Source organism: Bubalus bubalis, chromosome 5 (assembly GCF_019923935.1).
Source record: "Bubalus bubalis isolate 160015118507 breed Murrah chromosome 5, NDDB_SH_1, whole genome shotgun sequence".
In the NCBI taxonomy this organism is placed as follows: Eukaryota; Metazoa; Chordata; class Mammalia; order Artiodactyla; family Bovidae; genus Bubalus; species Bubalus bubalis.
In genome coordinates this window covers 122423983-122441045 of record NC_059161.1, presented here as the reverse complement: position 1 = coordinate 122441045, position 17063 = coordinate 122423983, and the positions used below count along the sequence as shown (strand labels likewise).

Below are 17063 nucleotides of genomic sequence, written 5' to 3'. Positions count from 1 at the left end.
GTGTGAGGAAGCTGGGGGTGATATGCTTTCTCTAATATAGGTCACCCACGCCTACTGCAAAGCAGCTCCTACCCCTAAGTGTATCCCAGGACACAGCATGAGCTGATCTAGGCTTCCCCCCGGAAAGGATGTATTCCTGAATGGGGGGTGGGGAATCTTAATCCACGAGGAGCAGACATCCTGAGACTACTACCTTCTCTGCCTTGGCCTTGGTCCCACCTCCGTATGTCTTTCCTTCCCTTGGAAGGAAAAGGCTGCTAGAAAAGAAGTATTCTGGGGCTTTATAAGCCTCTGCCAAGGCTGAGCCCAGGAGGCGCTCGTGAGACAAGCCTCTGACCGGGCAGCTTGCTGGCTGGACCACTACGAGGGGTGGTAAGCGAACCAGGGGCGGGGACATTAATCCTAGCGGATGTGACAGAATGGGCCTGAATAGGAAGTGGGAGAATAGCAAGCCCCAGTTCTACCAGGAAGCCAAAACTGAACAACTTAGGGCTTATCCAACTCCTAGGGAGAACGAGAACCAACCAAGGAACAGCACCCCCAAGCCGAACGGTGCGGCAATTGTCGTCACACTTGTGTTTCCGCTCCGAAGCAGTTTCCATTAGGCAAGCTGTAGGGACCTAGATCCTCATAAGATGCACGCGACCGGCGCCTACTATATCGGCGTGCTTGCTGAGGTTCCCTTGTCCCAAGATCCTTGGTTATAGCCGCCCGTGTGCCTTCACCCGGATCGGGTGGACGTCGGCGTCCAGCCTCCGGGTTGGGGAGAAGTGGGTATCGAGTTGGCGCGGACACAGGCAGCCATTTTGAGACAGATGAGCACGGAAGGGACCATATTGAGACCGCTGGATGCCTGGGGCCGCCATTTTAAGTATGGGCCCAGCGGAGAAGCCCTGTACGCTGCAACGCTGTGACGTGCGACCGCCATATTGGCGCGGGCCCCATGGCGGCGGCCATCTTGGAGGGGGCCTGCTGTGGGCGCAGCCATCTTAGAAGTAAAACCGGCCCCTCCTCAGGAACTGGAACTGAGCTCCTCCCCTCTTGCTGGGTACCTCCTGTCTTCGACTTCCCTCGGGAATCCCTTCCTAAGTTCACCCGGTTCGGTCTGTTTTCTTTTTCATTTGTCTTCATTGCGTTCTTGCGTACGTGTAGGAGTGCTCTCTGTAGCCTCTGAGTGCCTGTTTGTAACAATTCTTCCCCTTGAGACCCTTTTGCTCTCCATCCCCTCTAACCCGACGGATCTCTGATCCTAGAGAAGGTCTAACGCGCTTTGACTGGCCCTGTTCCCTGGTTATGGCAAGCTTTTCTACCTGTCGCACCCACCACCAAATCTATTGACTGATGAGCCTCTCCCCCCAAGAACGGTAACACAGGAGCTGTCCTCTGAGACTCTGGATGACTTTATTCTTCACATGGCTTTAGCCTCCCAATAGCTCCAAGGTGAGACTGAGAGCAAGCACCCAGCCCATCCCTCTCTCCATTGTCTGAGCAGGTCACAGAGGGAAGCCGGCGGGACGCTGACGGAGTCTGACAGCCCTTCTGTGGGTGGAGCTACGGGTGCCCCGAGTCACAGGGTGCTTTGGGTCTGCCACAGTGGGCGAGGAAATGGAGTCAGCAGACAGGTGAGGGAGGGCTTGGGCTTCAGATAAGCTCACAGGGTTGGGCAAGGGCCAGGGGTGGGATGCAGGAATCCTCGGGGGCTCACGACAGTTACTGACATAAATAAGGAAGGGCCCGGGAGAGGGAAAGGTGAAGAGTTGTGAAGAGGAACAGGGCAGCTCAGAGGAGAGCACAGAAGAATTTCTTCTCCCGGAAAGGGTTCTCCGAAGTGGGCACAGGGGTGATGAGGGGATCCTCACAGGCGTGGGCATCACAATAAGTCATCAGGTCTGCTGCTGCCTTGGACACCTGGGGCACAGCCAGGAGGGGAATTGTTAGCCAGAAATCCCAAAGGGGGCTGCAGCCTCCTTCCCCAAATAGATTATCTTTTGCCATCTTTAGGACTCCGTAAGACAGTCTTCCCTCAGCACCCACAGAGACCTGGAGCCAGCTTTCCTTACAGACGCCAAGACTCCTTCCATGATCTCAAGGAGTCAGTGAAAGAAAGCCTCTCTTAGCCTCAGGTTTGGGTACCTAGGTACAGCCTTCCAACTAATGGGATCCAGGGCCCCACCCACCTTTATCCGGCACAAGCTGGCTTCAATCTTAAGCTGTTCCACCATCTTGCGGGCTTGCCCAATACTCATAGTGCTGTTCACAGGGGTCTCCCCTTTCATCCTGGAGGAAAGAGACAGCTCAGAGCGTGCTAGGGGGCCCTGCACAATCTCAGCTGAAGGTCCCCTTCCCCCATTACGCCTCATCAACCATTGCAAGGCTGGGTCATATGCCCTAATATTTTACCCCTCTCTTATCCCCAACCTCCCTGGCCTTTCCCATCTCCCAGTTCCTCAGCTAAGGAAATAGAGAAGTGAAGTGAGATGCTCCCAAACTCCTACAAGGGCTGGGCTTCAGATCATTAAACATATGGATGACTGCAGGCTTTACAGCCCTCAAGCTATGTGTTCCCAGCTCTGAAAACCACAACTACAAAGAGCCCCGCCCTAATGAGGAGGGCACATAACCCCCACCTGCCCCCTTGAGCCCCAAAGGGAGACAAGCTGGATGCTCCCTACTCACCTGAGGCCACAGGCAGCGACAGTCCTGGGGAATCTGATCAGTGGGGTGCACCAAAACCTTCTGCCTGAGATGGGTGCCCCCACCTTGCAGGGAGTTGCAGCTGAGAGTATCTGACGCAGCAGCAGAAGCAGCTAATACAGAGAAGGCCACTGGAGAGGGTCAGGTCAGAGGCCAGTGGAGGGCTGGTCCCTGTTTCTGCAGCTCCAGCACTAGCTGATACCTGAAGGATGAAGGATGCTAGAAGGAGCAGCTCAGATCCTGGCATATACCAACTGTCTGGCCAGTGGGGGAGCCTGGCTGCTGCCTGCAGCCCCTGTGCACACCCCCACTGTTAATGTCTCACTGCCTGCCCTTCCCCATTGCAGGCATCCAGAGTCTGGGCTAGAGCCCTCCCCAAAGGAGCTGGAAGTAGCTGAGCCCCAGGCAGACACCCCCCTCAAATGTGGTGGTCTGGACCTGTGACAGCCCCTGCAGTGAAGTCAGTACAGACTGCGTGAGACCCTGCTCATTTGAAATTCTGACATCAGCTGGCCAGTCGCCCCCTCCATCCCTCCTCCCTCTACTCTGACACAGCATTTAGCACCTGAATCTTCGTTTCTCTTCCAGGGACCCTCCATTCCCCATATCCAGGAAAATGTGATGAGCTACAGGTTTCAGCTTCTAGATCACCACTTAACGTTCTAGCTACAAGTGGAAAATCCAAGGGCAGCAAGGTCCATCAGAAAGGATGTCTGAAGAAATGGCAGACCAAAGAGAAGAAGCTGGGGAAAAAGAGGCATGCAGAGACCAGATCAAAGAATCCGACAAAGAAGAGGTAGGGGAGAGTCGGTGGGTGTTTCTGGAAATAGATGGGCTTACTGGATGCGTGTGTGTGTGTGTGTGTGTGTGTGTGTGTTGGTTTGAGAGATTGCCTCTTACGTCTGCAGCGTTGTGCGTGGTGCTGTGGGGAGTGCAAAGATGTGCGCAACACTGACCCTGCCCTCTGAGGAATCTTGTTTGGGGTGAATAGACATATACAAAATAGAAAGTGCCACCCACCAAGACCTAGTCTAGATAATGCGCTGTGGGAACTCAGAGAAAAAGTCTGGTTAGGGTCGGAGGAGGTCGATGACGCGTCTTTAAAGCTGGAGACAAGTCACGGGCCTGAAATGCTACCACTCTTGTCAGTAGGTGCCAGCCAGCCCGCCGGGGCATCACGCAAAATTCCCAGGTACCTGCAGATTGCAACGTTCCCGGGGTGAATGCTCTCTGCCTTGGAAGCCCAAGGAGATGTGCGCAATAAAAATCAGCTCCTGTTGGACGCCCGCCTCTCCCCTCTTTTGGGGTTAAATGATAATGAAGGTGTAGGCGGAGTGCCGCGATTGCGGCCTCGAGGGGCTGGCTGGGAGGGATGCTGCTGACTCATAGCATTTCCTGGAGCATATCTTGGAGCCTAGAGGGAGATGCCTATCCGCTTTGGTTTGGGTTACCAAAAGGGGAGGGGGCAACGGACCATGGGGAGGGAGAGAGCCGGCGCTTGGAGGTGGGAACCTGGCCTCCTAGAAGGCCCCGCCCCCTGCGCTGGGCCCCGCCCCGGACGAACCCCGCTCCCTTGCGCTAACAGAGGCGGCCGGCGGAAGGGGGCGGGACTTCCCTGGGAGGCGGAAGAGCCTTCTCGCCGTTGCCCTGGCAGCGCGCGTGGCTGGTGAGTCTGCGGAGCTGCCGCTGCGGGCTGGATGGTTTCTATGGTGGTACGGTTGCGTGGGGGCTCCGGGCGCAGTGCCCGTCACCGAACCGGAGGGGTCTGGCGGGGAGCGGCCGTTGGCCGCAGGACACCCTGTCCGGCGTGGGGCGAGGTCTTGTCTGGGAGCGAGCGCAGCTCCAGGAGGAGAGAAGCAACTTGGGAAGCAGTAGTGGCTGCGGTGAGGTTGCTGGCTTTGAGTCCAGCTGTGCGACCTTAGGCAGGTCGCGAACTGTCCGTGCAGCCACCTCGCAGTGTGGAATCGTGTGCATAAGTCCGCCTTAGAAGAATTTTAAGGCGTTCATCCTCTGTATGTAATATGTTTCTATGAATGACCATCAAAGTGGCCTGTCCTAGAATCAGGTGACCCGAGGATGGGTTCAGCTGAGGAACTCTAGCACAGGGGGGTGGTGAGAAAGCTCGGTGGAGGAAGGGAAGGGATAATTGGCTGAGAAACACAATCAGTTGGAGAAAAGCCATATGAAACAAAGGCTTTGCTATGTCTTGCTGTCTCTGGTTCCTCAAAGCCTTTCTGGTCAGCGTGTCCTTTTTGTCTTCACCTCCCGCGTGAAACAAGCCATTCTTTCCCCTTCTCCGTCTTTTTCCAGGAACCACCAGCTGCTTCGTCCCATGGCCAGGAGTGGCGTCCAGGTGGCAAAGCACCTAGGAACCCAAAGCCTGAACCCGGGGCCAGACCCCCTGCACTCCCTGTCATGGTCAATGACCCACCAGTACCTGCCTTACTGTGGGCCCAGGAGATGGGCCACGTCATGGCAGGCCGTGCCCGCAAGCTGCTACTGCAGTTTGGAGTGTTCTTCTGTACCATCCTTCTCCTGCTCTGGGTGTCTGTCTTCCTCTATGGCTCCTTCTACTATTCTTATATGCCGACAGTCAGCCACCTCAGCCCCGTGCATTTCCACTACAGGTGAGAAGGGTCTTCTATCAAAGTAGAGGAATCCTGTGAGAGAATTGTTGCGAGCACCGTTGGCACTTGTTGAGGACAACCCTCTTATTTACATACGAGGACACTTGAGCCTAGTGCACTTATATTGATTTATAGCCCAAGGTTGGGGCAGGTCTGGGCTGGTAGGGCTCTAGGGTCCTAGTCCTGTCTCTGGTTAACTGAAATCTGGTTTAAAAAAAAAAAACAAACACAAAAAAAGCCCTCTCCTAGACTGTCATTATGAGGGTCAGTTCAATTTAGGCTGGATCAGACCTCTCTCAGGGCTACTGTAGACTTTTGAGCTAACCCAACCTCTTAAGTCATCTCAGAACTAATCTGGCCTTCAGTAGAGAAGATATGAGGAAAGCGGTATTTGCCTTTCACATTATTTCTTCCCACTCCTGTTTGTCTGCTGTAATAGAGCTTATGAAAACAACAAGGTGTCTGGGTTCATAAACTCTGAGAGTCCTACTTATCTGAGTCCTCAGTTCCTTCCCATTTTACAGATCCTGCCAAATTTTCTCCCCTTCTTTTAAAAATGACTACAGGACCAATCAAGAGTTGCTATTAACAATGGTCCAAAGTTGTTTTCTTTTTCTTTCCATGTCCTGAATCCCTGGTCATGAGCCATAATTTCTAAGGCATAGCTGCTTAAATTTTTAGGAGGCATGGATCTCATGAAAGCTATGGCCCTTCATGTCATAAGAACCTACTTATTGATACATGCAATTTTGCCTACAATTGGAAGGGTTTGTGAGTAAAGGGTTTAAGAGTAAAGATCATCTGTGGGTCCCTTTGGAGGAATTTTCTTGAACTAGGGCCCAGATCAGAACTCTGGAATCAGAATCTAAAGGGGTGGTACCCAGGAATCTGTTTTATTTTTTTAGGAATCTGCATTTTTATCAGCTTCCCAAGTAAGTCTTTAGAAACACTTAAGTCTGAAACTAGTCAAGTAAGTGTCCATAGGTTCCCATTTAAGAATGTCTACCTTCATGAGAAGAAATAAACACAAGTAGCAGGAAGAGAATTTAAAAGACTCATTCTAGTGTCTTGAATCTCCTGGCTGCACTTCTTCTCTGTCTCTCTATAACAGAGAAGGATGCCTGTTCTGGAAGAAAGGATGGGGGACGGGAAAGGGAGTCCCAGGGGCCCAGGAGCTGTGTGGATAAGTAAGACAGACTATAACTTAGCAGAATATCATCCTTATTCTCATTTAGGACGGACTGCGAATCCTCCACCTCCTTACTCTGCTCCTTCCCTGTTGCCAATGTCACACTGGCTAAGGGTGGACGTGATCGGGTGAGTATGGGAGCTGAACAGAGGTTTCATTAGCGCTTTGATGACTTGAAACAAGAACACTTGGGAAAGACCTAGGTACCAGGGACTGAGTAAAAGAGACTGAAAGGAAAGCTTTCAAGGAAAGGTAGGTTAAAGAAAAATTGAAGTCCAAATGAATTGAATGGGTTATTCTTTCCTCCTTAAATTGTTTCAGCCAGGCCATATCTGCTAGATAAGGGGTGTTTTAGATCTAAATGAACTTAAAGAAACCAGCTATCTCACTGAACTAGGATAGAATCCACCCAAGAGTTTTGAAAGTGTGTTATTAATTATGACACAACTGAGAGATATACGTAACCTTCCATTACGAAGGGTACCGTGCCAGAGGACTGGCCAAATGCCAGTATATCTTCAATAAACCTGAAAGCCCTGGGAAATGCAAAGTGGGAATGCATCCTTTATTAGGCAAGTTGGTGGAAGCTCTGCAGAAGGGTAGGATCCCAGAACACTTCAGAAGGACTTTGGAGGATCAACAGTGTTTCTGGTCACCAGAGGATTTTGACTTGTCAGCAGCATAATGAGAAATAATCAGTGGTCAGACTAAAAGTTTAAAAATCATTTGAAAATGATTTTTAAAAAATTGTGCTTGGGAGGATACTGACCTGAAGATAGAAAATATGGAGGATAGAAATAAATGGTCATTCTGAAGGGAGGAATGTAAGCTATAGAGTTTTGGACCCCTTGGGGTTGACAATGCAAATAACCCGGAAGACTGTGTATCTTGTGATACCTTCCAGTGGACCACCAGAGTACCACTATCCAGAAAGCTTACCAGGTGGGATGAGTGGATCCCAAATGGGGATTTCAAAGTGGTGAAGTGGAGAATTTCCTGGCAATGCAGTGGTTAGGACTCCGTACTTTCACTGCCGAGGGTTCTGGTTCAATTCTGGTTCAGGAACTAAGATCCTGCAAGTTGCATAGCATGGTCAAAAAAGAAAGTGGTGGAGTGGAGTGTTGGGCACTGTGAGACAGAGGATTATCTGTTTAGTTCTGCTACTCAGGAAAGTAATGTGGAGAGTACTATAGAATATTCTGTGAAAACATTGGTTCAATCTGTTTTTATGGCTCAATAATAATAATAAATGGAATATATTGAGAGGGGAGTAGAAACAAGGCCACAGTACATCTACACCTGGGACGGTGCATGCTGCTGTGTGGCTTCCTGTTGTAGATCATAATGGTTGGTGACACAGGGAGCCTAAAACCATCGGGTACCAGGCTGCTGGATGAGGAAGGAATGGAAGGATGAAGGGTGAGGCCCAAGTTCCCCAATAAGTAAAGCAGGTTGACCATTTCATTGATTTCTGGTGAACATTTTTGAATGAGTGAGTGAAATAATGGGTCTGTTTTGTGGGTAACAGCTTGTTTAGAAGTAGATTTTGTCCTGCTTCAAAGAGCTGACAGGATTGACGGAAATCTCTACATTGCATTAAGTAGCAAAGATTCAGTTCCTGCATTTCAGAAGAATTTGTGAAGAATTAGGTCTTCTGGAGACTATGGTGATGGTGAGGCTCAAAGTGGGAATGGAGGAGAGTTTTCTGTCAGGCAGACAAATGTGAGTAAAAGCAGAAGTCCTTCACAAGATTCTGGTATTAGCGATTTTTGGATCCCCTTGGAGGAGATGACATAATTACTGGCTTAAAAAGAAAAAAATATATATATATATATCAGTTCAGTTCAGTCGCTCAGTCATGTCCAACTCTTTGCAACCCCATGGACTGCTGCACGCCAGGCCTCCCTGTCCATCACCAACTCCTGGAGTTTACTCAGACTCATGTCCATTGATTTGGTGATGCCAACTCTAAATAAATACATAAAAATCTTTATTGCTATATAATTTGAATAGTATACAAGCCACCCATTCAAAATGTACAGTTCAGTCATTTTTAATATATTCAGAGCTGAGCAACCATCACCATAATCAATTTGAGGACATTTTCATCACCCCCCAAAAAAAAACTCATACCCACTACCTAGCAGTCACTCCCCATGTCCTTCCTGCTCACCCAGAGAACTACCTGTTTCAGTGTTTCAAAGAATTTAGTGAAGCAACCAGCTTAGATTCACCTGACCTCTACATGGGGATAGGACTCTCATGGGATCCATTTTTTTCAAGACAATTCAGACTGAAGGGACTTCCCTGGTGGTTTAGGGGTTAAGACTCTGCACTTCCAATGCAAGGGGTGCGGGTTCAATCCCTGGTCGGGGAACTAAGATCCCATATGCTTCACAGTGTGGTCAAAGAAACGAACAACAAAAAGGTAAAAAATAATAATTCAGACTGAAAATAAGAATGTATATAAAGAAAGATTTTGATCAGTGGATTTTCACCTGTTACTCTAGGGATAAAATGCTCAAAGTACCTTCACAGCAATAAGTCTAGATGTTTCACTATTAGGGTTGTGTGCATTTGTGCTAAGTTACTTCAGTCTTGTCCAACCCTATGGAACCCTGTAGACTGTAGCCCACCAGGTTCCTCTGTCCATGGGATTCTTCAGGCACAAATACTGGAGTGGGTTGCCATGCCCTTCTCCAGGGGATCTTCCCAACCCAGGGATCGAGCCTCGGTTGGCAGATTCTTTACCATCTGATCCATCAGGGAAGCCCTCACTATTAGGGTTAGGGTACTCTTTTTTTCAAAAAAAAATTTTTTTTTTAATCCATTCCCTCTTTGGTTAAAACCAAAAGCTTTACCATCACCCTTGGAATCCTTGTGGATCACCCTGAGGGGGTCATGCACAGGATAAGCATAGTCTAATATAGGATTAGAGGAGTATAGGAATGGTCAGGAATAACTAGGGTATGTTTGGTGGCAAATCTTTAATCTTTTGAGGTTAATTCCAGTGAAGATGCCTTCCCATTGTGTCTCAGGGTTCTACCAAGAGGACCAAGGTAAGGGACCCAGAAGGACAGAGTTACTGTGGGAGAGCTGGCTAGGGAAATGGTGAGTGCTTCCGGCACTCTGCTAATTAGTAATTTAAGTGAAGGCAGGCTGGGCCTGAGGGGATGGCCTCATGGGGACAAAGAGGCCTGAGTCACAGATGGCCCAGTTAGCAACATGACGGTTCACTTTTGGAAAAGAAATGTGACACAACTTTTCTCGAACAGAGTGATTCAGGAGTGTAGATACTGAGGACCTCAGAAGTGGGAGGGATCCAGCTACCAGAAGGGGGCAGCAGGTTCTTGGGAAGAGGGAGATTTGAGAGGCCTGTTTTGATAGCGGAGGGAATCATATTTGGAAGGGTAGCTGGGAGGTGGGACAGGGACAGTGCAATTAAAAAATTTTTTTTGAAAGAGATGCTGTCCACCTTGGGCAGGTACTGATGTATGGACAGCCGTACCGCGTTACCTTAGAACTTGAGCTGCCAGAGTCTCCTGTGAATCAAGATTTGGGCATGTTCTTGGTCACCATCTCATGCTACACCAGAGGCGGCCGAATCATCTCCACCTCTTCACGCTCCGTGAGTGTCCATGGCCTGTCCAGGAGGTTGTGGAGAACGATAACAGATGTCAGAGTATCTGGGTGGGGCTTAAGGAGAAAACATTCTGAGGTCTGAGACACAGACACAGCATAGCAAGAGGTGTCAGGTTACCAGATAAGCGCCCCCTCCTGCCGCCAGACATCCGATGAGCACATCCATCTTTGAGTGGAGCCGCCCTGAAAACGGGCTTTTTTGGAGCCAGACAGACCAGACTCCGTTCTTAATTGTCAACAGAACCGTCTCATGAAGCAAATTCCTGAATGTCCACGTGGGAGAAGAAAGCCTCAGATGGTACACTGGCACGTGTACTAGTTCCAGTGTACCAGAATAGATGGTACACTGGTCTAGGTTATAGAACCATTCTGGGGAAAGGTAGATGACAGATGGTGTGGGGCTTCACCTGGGAGGCTTTCTTAGAAGAGGAGACTTTGTTGTATTGGAATAGAGACATGGTTGGGAAGGGCAGGGCAGGGATGCCTTCAAACTTTTGCAATGAGGGGGTTGAGACGTGGGGCGTGGTAGGAAGTGAAAGGGACTAGGGGACCTAAGGAAGAATCCGCCTTCATACCCTGCTCAGGGGTGGTTTTGAGGGTAGGCACCCATGCCCAGCCTCTACTCCCTGTTCAGGAGTGGTTTTGAGGGTGAGCGCCCGTCCCCAGCCTCTCTTCCCTGGCCCTGGCAGGTGATGCTACATTACCGCTCAAGCCTGCTCCAGATGCTCGACACGCTGGTCTTCTCGAGCCTCCTGCTGTTTGGCTTTGCGGAGCAGAAGCAGCTCTTGGAGGTGGAGCTATACCCAGAATACAGAGAGAACTCGGTAAGGAGAGGAGAGGAGGACAGGAGACAGCCCTCCCCACAAGCCCAGGATTTTACCCGAGGAGCTTCCGGGCTTGGGCAGGAGGGACCGCGGTGGAGGCTGGAAGCAGGCCTCAGACTGGGCTGGTACGAGTGACAGCAGGGTCCTGGCCTGATGTGCCGCCGCCACCACCCCCCTGCCCGCAGTACGTGCCGACCACCGGAGCCATTATCGAGATCCACAGCAAGCGCATCCAGATGTACGGAGCCTACCTCCGCATCCACGCCCACTTCACTGGGCTCAGGTGAGGCAGTGCCCACGTGGGCTGGGCAGCTCTCCTGGGGCTGTCCTTAAGAGGGTGCTAAGCAGAGGTGACAGATTTTACCTGGGCTACAGGTTCTCAGCCCTGGCTGCACATCACATATCAGGAGCCTGGGGAACTTTTAGAAAAATACCGATGCCTGGGCCCCACCCTCAAGACTAGGATTTGTTACGGTCATATTTGGCTGCCAGACTCTTTTTTTAGCATTTATTTATTTGGCTGTGGCAGCTTTCAGTTGCAGCTTGTGGGATCTCGTTCCCTGACCAGGGATCGAACCCAGGCCCCCTGCTTTGGGAGTGGAGTATTAGCCATTGGACCTTAGATAGGGAAGTCCCCAGCCATCAGACTTTCTGAAAGCACCCCAGGGGGAGATCATGTGCAGTCAGAGTGGAGAAATGCTGTCTTGAACCACTGGCTCAGTGGGTGGGAGGCAGAGGGTGGAGACCAGCTCTTGCCAAGCTCTGGTGAATTGCCCTAGAAATTACTTCTGGGAAATGAGAAGGCTGGCACTCCCTGGTAGCTGCTACTCCCCTCCTGCCTACTCCCTGCCTCAGGTACCTGCTGTACAACTTCCCGATGACCTGCGCCTTCGTTGGTGTCGCCAGCAACTTCACCTTCCTCAGCGTCATTGTGCTCTTCAGCTACATGCAGTGGGTGTGGGGGGGCATCTGGCCCCGACAGCGCCTCTCTTTGCAGGTCTCAAAGGACCCCTTCCTCTCCCTTTCATGGTTCTTCTTTGGGGAGTGGGCCGGGGCATGTTGGGGGCTGGGGCGGAAGGGCCCAGTCACTCTGGTGAGGGAAGGCAGTCCTTGCTGCTCAGGAGTTTCCCCTCCACAGGTAAACATCCGAAACCGAAAACGTTCCCGCAAGGACGTCCAGCGAAAGGTCTCTGCCCCTCAGCCAGGTAGAGGTGATGGCTGGGGGCTGGGAGAGGGGGGGCTCCTGTGCCATCCAGAATGAGGCTTTAGGTGCTCACCTACTAAGCTAAAGGTCAAGAGAAAGGCGGATTGGGGTGAAGTTGGCACTGCCATCCAGGCACAGCCACCCTAGTCCTGCTCTGTCCTCTACCCCCTTTGGAGGCACAGGGCCCCAAGGCCAGGAGGAGACCCCCCAGCTGTCACCTGTTACAGAGGACGGTGAGAGCCATGCGGATCCCTCCAGGACAGGTACAGTGCAGCTGCCCAACCCCCTTCCTGACTCCTCCTGAGTCCTCCCCTTCAGCCTCCTCCAGACTGACCTCTGCCTTCCCCCCTGGGGCTGCAGAAGGCCAGCTGTCTGAGGAGGAGAAAACAGATCAACAGCCCCTGAGTGGCGAGGAGGAGCTGGAGCCCGAGGCCAGTGATGGTGAGGGACCCTGTGCGGCAGGACCCCAGGGGGCATGTGGGCAGGGCGGAGGCTACCTTGGGCGGGGGCAGGGACCCCTGGTCTGGAATTTCCCCTTTAGGATTTGATTTTCTCTCCCCTGGCCCAGGTTCAGGCTCCTGGGAAGATGCAGCTCTGCTGACGGAGGCCAACCTGGCTGCCTCTGGCTCTGCCCCTGCCCCAGAGACCGTGGGCAGCTCAGAGCCCTCTGCGGGCTCTGTCCGACAGCGCCCCATCTGCTCCAGCTCCTGAAGCGAGTAGGGCCGAGTCCCCACATTCTGGCCCTTTCCCACCTGCTCCCTTTCTCTCTCTGGGGCTCCCCCAATAATAAACTATTTTCGTGCCAGCTGCCTCCCTGACTCTGAAGTGGATTCAGGGTCATTTAAAAACCTGGTGTTCCCCAGGCATTCCCCTCCCGGACTGGAGGAAGTTTTCTTGTCAGGGGCCACAGATGCAGAAGACCTCCAGGCCCTGGACTATTTTAGGCACAGCTGTTTTCATTCATCAGCCTGGAAGTCCAGGGAGTGAAAACCTGCCCACTCGGTCCTCTCCCTCTGGGGAGGGGGATAGCATAGGGTGGGGCTGCAAAGCTGGGATACATCATTCTGGCCTCCGCACCCCTCCCTTTCTCAATCCGTGGGGAGGCAGAAGACAGGAAATGACTGCCATGGATGTGGTATGATTTTTTTACCGAAACAGCATTTTGTGGCCCAGGCCCCATGCTGTCTGTAGCTGTTTTCCTCTCTGATACCAGCCAGGTGGCCCTGTCCCTTTCGCTCCCCTCCTCACCCCTTCACATGACTTCAGCCTTTGGATTCTCAGCCCCTGGCTGCTTTCCACATTCCACTGCTCTTTCAGAACCCAGGCATCCTGACCTCCAGCTGAAACTGCTGCATGTGGCTTCCCCCACCCCTGGCCCCGTGACTCAGGCCTTCTGAAGGGACCGGCCCTCTTCTTGGCACTCACCAGGGAGGGGAGCAGGGGAAGGGGGGCCAGGTGGTGACATCACAGTCGAGGGGTATAAAAGCTTTGGGCCGAAACAGAATTGAAATTGAAGACACTGACAGAACGTGACCACACAGCCTGTGTTCTTGGGGACCTCTTAGGAGCCCCAGCCTGCTACTCACCGCACCAAGGCCTACCTGCTGGTAAGGGGGTGCCTGTGAGATAGAAGTGTGGAGGGCAGGGAGGGACCAGGCCTTCGACAGGTGGGGAGGGAGGGCTCCAGGGCCTCTGTGTTCCTCTCTTCTCCGTCCTAACTTCCATCTCCTTTCTGGCTTTGTACATGTGTCGCTGACTAGCTGGTTGCTCTGGGTGGCAGCTGGTAACCATTCCACCTTCCTTACCCAGGCGGTGTAAATCATTTCCTTCTCTTCTCCGCCACAGCTCCCCCCAGCACTGTTTATTCATTAACTATTTCCAGCACTTCACATGTTGCTGATCGCACCTCTCCCTGTCGGCTCAGACCACATTTCATTCTTTTCCCCAAAACCAAGCACATAAGCTGTTCAGAAGCTGGATGGACACAAGGGTGTGTCGGAGTCATTCCCACCTCTTGCTTGTTCTCCCGGTTCCCTGTCCTGTTTCCCTTTGCTTACAGGTTTTGTTGAGGGACGGGGGGCCTGCAGGGTCTGGGAGCTGAAGAGCCTTTATTCTTTCACCTTCCCTTCCAGATTCCATGCCGCACTCTCCCTGCCTTCTGTGGCTCCTTGCTGTCACCTTCTCCCTGGTTCCCGGAATGCAGCCCTTGGTGGCCGGAGACTTGGAAGGGGACGAGCAAGATGAGACACCGTTACCGGCCGTCCCCTGTGACTACGACCACTGCCGCCACCTGCAGGTGCCCTGCCAGGAGCTGCAGAGGGCCGGCCCGGCAGCCTGCCTGTGCCCCGGTCTCTCCAGCGCCCTGCAGCCGCCGCACCCGCCACGCCTAGGGGAGGTGCGCGTGGAGGCCGAGACGGGCCGCGCCGAGGTGCACTGGTGTGCTCCCTCCTCCCCGGTCCACCAGTACTGGCTGCTGCTTTGGGAAGGCGGCGGGGCTCCGCAGAAGGGGCCCAGCTTCAACTCGACGGTCCGCCGAGCGGAACTGAAGGGCCTGAACCCTGGGGGCACGTACGTCGTCTGCGTGGTGGCCGCCAACGACGCGGGAGAGAGCCGCGCTCCCGGGCCCGGGGCGGAGGGCCTCGACGGCGCCGATGGCCCCAACTTAGGGCCCTGCGGCCGGCTGACCGTGCCGCCGCGGCCGCTCACTCTGCTGCACGCGGCCGTGGGCGTGGGCTCGGCGCTGGCCCTGCTCAGCTGCTCCGCCCTGGTCTGGCACTTCTGCCTACGCCAGCGCTGGGGCTGCCCCCGCCGAGGCCGCCCTAGCCACGCAGGGCTTTGAGGCTGCCCGGGCTTCCCCAGGGGGAGATGACGGCCCACGAAGGCCAGACTGAGGCTGGCACAGAAGGCCGGGCGCTGGGCCCTTGCTGAGTGGCTTCATGCCCCCAAACTTTCCACTCTGCTCCAAAGCTGAGGTTTAGAAGGAGTAGAGAAAGCTGACAAGATCTTTTCTTAGTGGACCAGATAGTAATTTAGGCTTTGTGGTTCCAGGGGATAAAATCACAGGTATTGTGTAGGTACTTACATAACCATGTAACAATTTAAAAATGGTTCTTAGCTCGTGGGCCTCACAAATCAATCTACAGCCAGGTTCCACGTGTGGGCCCTGTCACTGTGGTGGCTTCCCATGAGGTTTTGAGAATCAGCTGCTGTGGGAATGGGAGCCTGGGGCTAGAGACCACACCTCACTTGCTGCCTTTTGCTTAGATAGTAAGGATGCACACTGAGTTACAATCCGCTGTGTCTTAAGTCGGGTAGAACTAAGTGACTGACATGGGGTGGAGAAGAGGAGGATTGTCCAAGTGGCTGTCTGGGACAAGCTTGCTTATAAAAATATATTAATAACAAAGGATTTTCCCTCCCCCCATTTGTGTTTACTGTGTATTATCTGTGTTTGTTGTATAACATTAAAGGAAATGTAAAAGGAAGATGTTTTCATTTGTCATGATCCTTTTTGTTTAAACTTTTTATTTTAGAGTATAGCTACAGCCCATGGGGTTGCAAAGAGTCAGACACGACTGAGTGACTGCACTTTCAGAACATAGCTATTATCATCTTTTTCAATTCCCTGTCCTTGGGACTTAGCTGGCAGCACAGTGGATAAGAATCTGCCTGCAAGTGCAGGGGACATGGGTTCGATCCCTGGTAAGATCCCACATAGGACAGAGCACCACAACTAGAGAGTAGCCCACCCCACCGCCCACCCCACCACACACTGAAACTAGAGAAAGCCTGCGAGTAGCATCAAGGACCCATACCAGCCAGTAATAAGTAAATAAATTAAAAAAAAATTTTTTTAGAAACCCAGGCCCATTCACTGGGAAGGCAGAATCTTAGCCATGGGACCACCAGGGAAGTCCCTTGAGTTTATTTTTAAATTAGCTGGATGTAGAAAAGTCTAGGTTGCTACAGAGTTTATTCCTCACTTTTACTGCTCTTAAATCTTTAAAAAATTATAAACATAACACATATTTCAAGTAAAACTTGATAAAAGGAGAGTTCTCCTCAAGAGGTAATCACCCGCAGCAGAGCAAATCTTTCCCTAAGCGGTGGAAATATATTCCTGATTTCATTCAATATATTATAGACAATGTTCCATTGGTAAATCACAGCCTCCTTGGTTATGTGAATGGCCTAACTTTCCATCGGAGAATGCTCCTCAACTGACACTTCCCATGGCTCCTTGTTAGAACATTTGTCTTCAGTGTTTGCTGTGGACATCCTTGTTTGTTGGCATATCCTCACATGATTAGGTATTTCCACAGGGTACTTACCCAGAAGTAAGTGAGAGAGGTAGTACTATACAATTTAGTCATTCTTCTCTTTTTTTGTTGTTTAGTCCCTATGTCATGTTCAACTCTTTATGACCCCATGGACTGCAGCACACCAGGCTTCTCAGTCCTTCGCTATCTTTTAGAGTTTGCTCAAACTCATGTCCATTGTGTTGATGCCATGCAACCATCTCATCTTCTGTTGCCCCTTTTTTCTGCCCTCAATCTTTCCCAGCATCAGGGTCTTTTCCAATGAGTAGGCTCTTCACATCAGGTGGCCAAACTATTGGAACTTCAGCTTCAGCATCAGTCCTTCCAATGAATATTCAGGGTTGATTTCCTTTAGGATTGACTGGTTTGATCTCCTTGCAGCCCAAGGAACTCTAAAGAATCTTCAGCACTACAATTCGAAAGGGTCAATTCTTCGGAGCTCAGCCTTCTTTATTGTCCAACTCTGTCGCATTCATACATGACTACTAGAAATATCGTAGCTTTGACTATACGGACCTTTGTTGGCAAAGTCTCTGCTTTTTAATACGCTCGCTATCTAGGTTT

At 51.7% G+C, this 17063-nt stretch overlaps 3 protein-coding genes across 17 annotated transcripts; 2 read left to right on the top strand and 1 right to left on the bottom strand.

Annotated features, from left to right (window-relative positions):
* The first annotated feature begins 251 nt into the window (after positions 1 to 251).
* Positions 252 to 12991, top strand: BSCL2 (BSCL2 lipid droplet biogenesis associated, seipin). 15 transcript variants are annotated; one of them, XM_025286537.2, is made up of 13 exons: positions 1493 to 1622; positions 3042 to 3154; positions 3283 to 3490; positions 5005 to 5321; positions 6557 to 6638; positions 9995 to 10138; positions 10842 to 10976; positions 11162 to 11259; positions 11832 to 11973; positions 12115 to 12181; positions 12354 to 12443; positions 12541 to 12621; positions 12722 to 12991. In XM_025286537.2, the coding sequence occupies exons 3-13, from the start codon at positions 3404 to 3406 to the stop codon at positions 12889 to 12891; spliced, it is 1413 nt and encodes a 470-aa protein (XP_025142322.2). In that variant the 5' UTR covers positions 1493 to 1622; positions 3042 to 3154; positions 3283 to 3403; the 3' UTR covers positions 12892 to 12991. The 15 variants fall into 15 exon arrangements, with proteins under 15 accessions (XP_006064593.3, XP_006064594.3, XP_006064590.3 ...); XM_025286536.2 differs by lacking the exon at positions 3042 to 3154 and adding an exon at positions 2002 to 2123; XM_025286535.2 differs by lacking the exon at positions 3042 to 3154 and adding an exon at positions 2002 to 2137.
* GNG3 (G protein subunit gamma 3) lies at positions 1385 to 4045 on the bottom strand. The gene is made up of 4 exons (XM_006064541.3): positions 3891 to 4045; positions 2677 to 2896; positions 2178 to 2277; positions 1385 to 1908 (listed from the first exon to the last, which is right to left on the bottom strand). Exons 3-4 carry the CDS (start codon positions 2274 to 2276, stop codon positions 1780 to 1782), a joined length of 228 nt encoding a protein of 75 aa, XP_006064603.1. The 5' UTR covers position 2277; positions 2677 to 2896; positions 3891 to 4045; the 3' UTR covers positions 1385 to 1779.
* Positions 12992 to 13142: 151 nt separating the features above from the next.
* Positions 13143 to 15665, top strand: LRRN4CL (LRRN4 C-terminal like). The gene is made up of 2 exons (XM_006064543.3): positions 13143 to 13787; positions 14313 to 15665. Exon 2 carries the CDS (start codon positions 14318 to 14320, stop codon positions 15017 to 15019), a length of 702 nt encoding a protein of 233 aa, XP_006064605.3. The 5' UTR covers positions 13143 to 13787; positions 14313 to 14317; the 3' UTR covers positions 15020 to 15665.
* The last annotated feature ends 1398 nt before the right edge of the window (positions 15666 to 17063 follow it).

Excerpts from the sequence above, each read along its gene's own strand:
- GNG3 (XM_006064541.3), bottom strand. The coding sequence starts at position 2,276 with ATGAAAGGGGAGACCCCTGTGAACAGCACTATGAGTATTGGGCAAGCC. Across the intron at positions 1,909-2,177 it reads CCAGCTTGTGCCGGATAAAG|GTGTCCAAGGCAGCAGCAGA; the intron begins GTGGGTGGGGCC and ends GCTGTGCCCCAG.
- BSCL2 (XM_006064531.3), top strand. The coding sequence starts at position 3,404 with ATGTCTGAAGAAATGGCAGACCAAAGAGAAGAAGCTGGGGAAAAAGAG. Across the intron at positions 5,322-6,556 it reads CCCGTGCATTTCCACTACAG|GACGGACTGCGAATCCTCCA; the intron begins GTGAGAAGGGTC and ends ATTCTCATTTAG. Across the intron at positions 12,182-12,353 it reads GGTCTCTGCCCCTCAGCCAG|GAGGCACAGGGCCCCAAGGC; the intron begins GTAGAGGTGATG and ends CTACCCCCTTTG.
- LRRN4CL (XM_006064543.3), top strand. The coding sequence starts at position 14,318 with ATGCCGCACTCTCCCTGCCTTCTGTGGCTCCTTGCTGTCACCTTCTCC.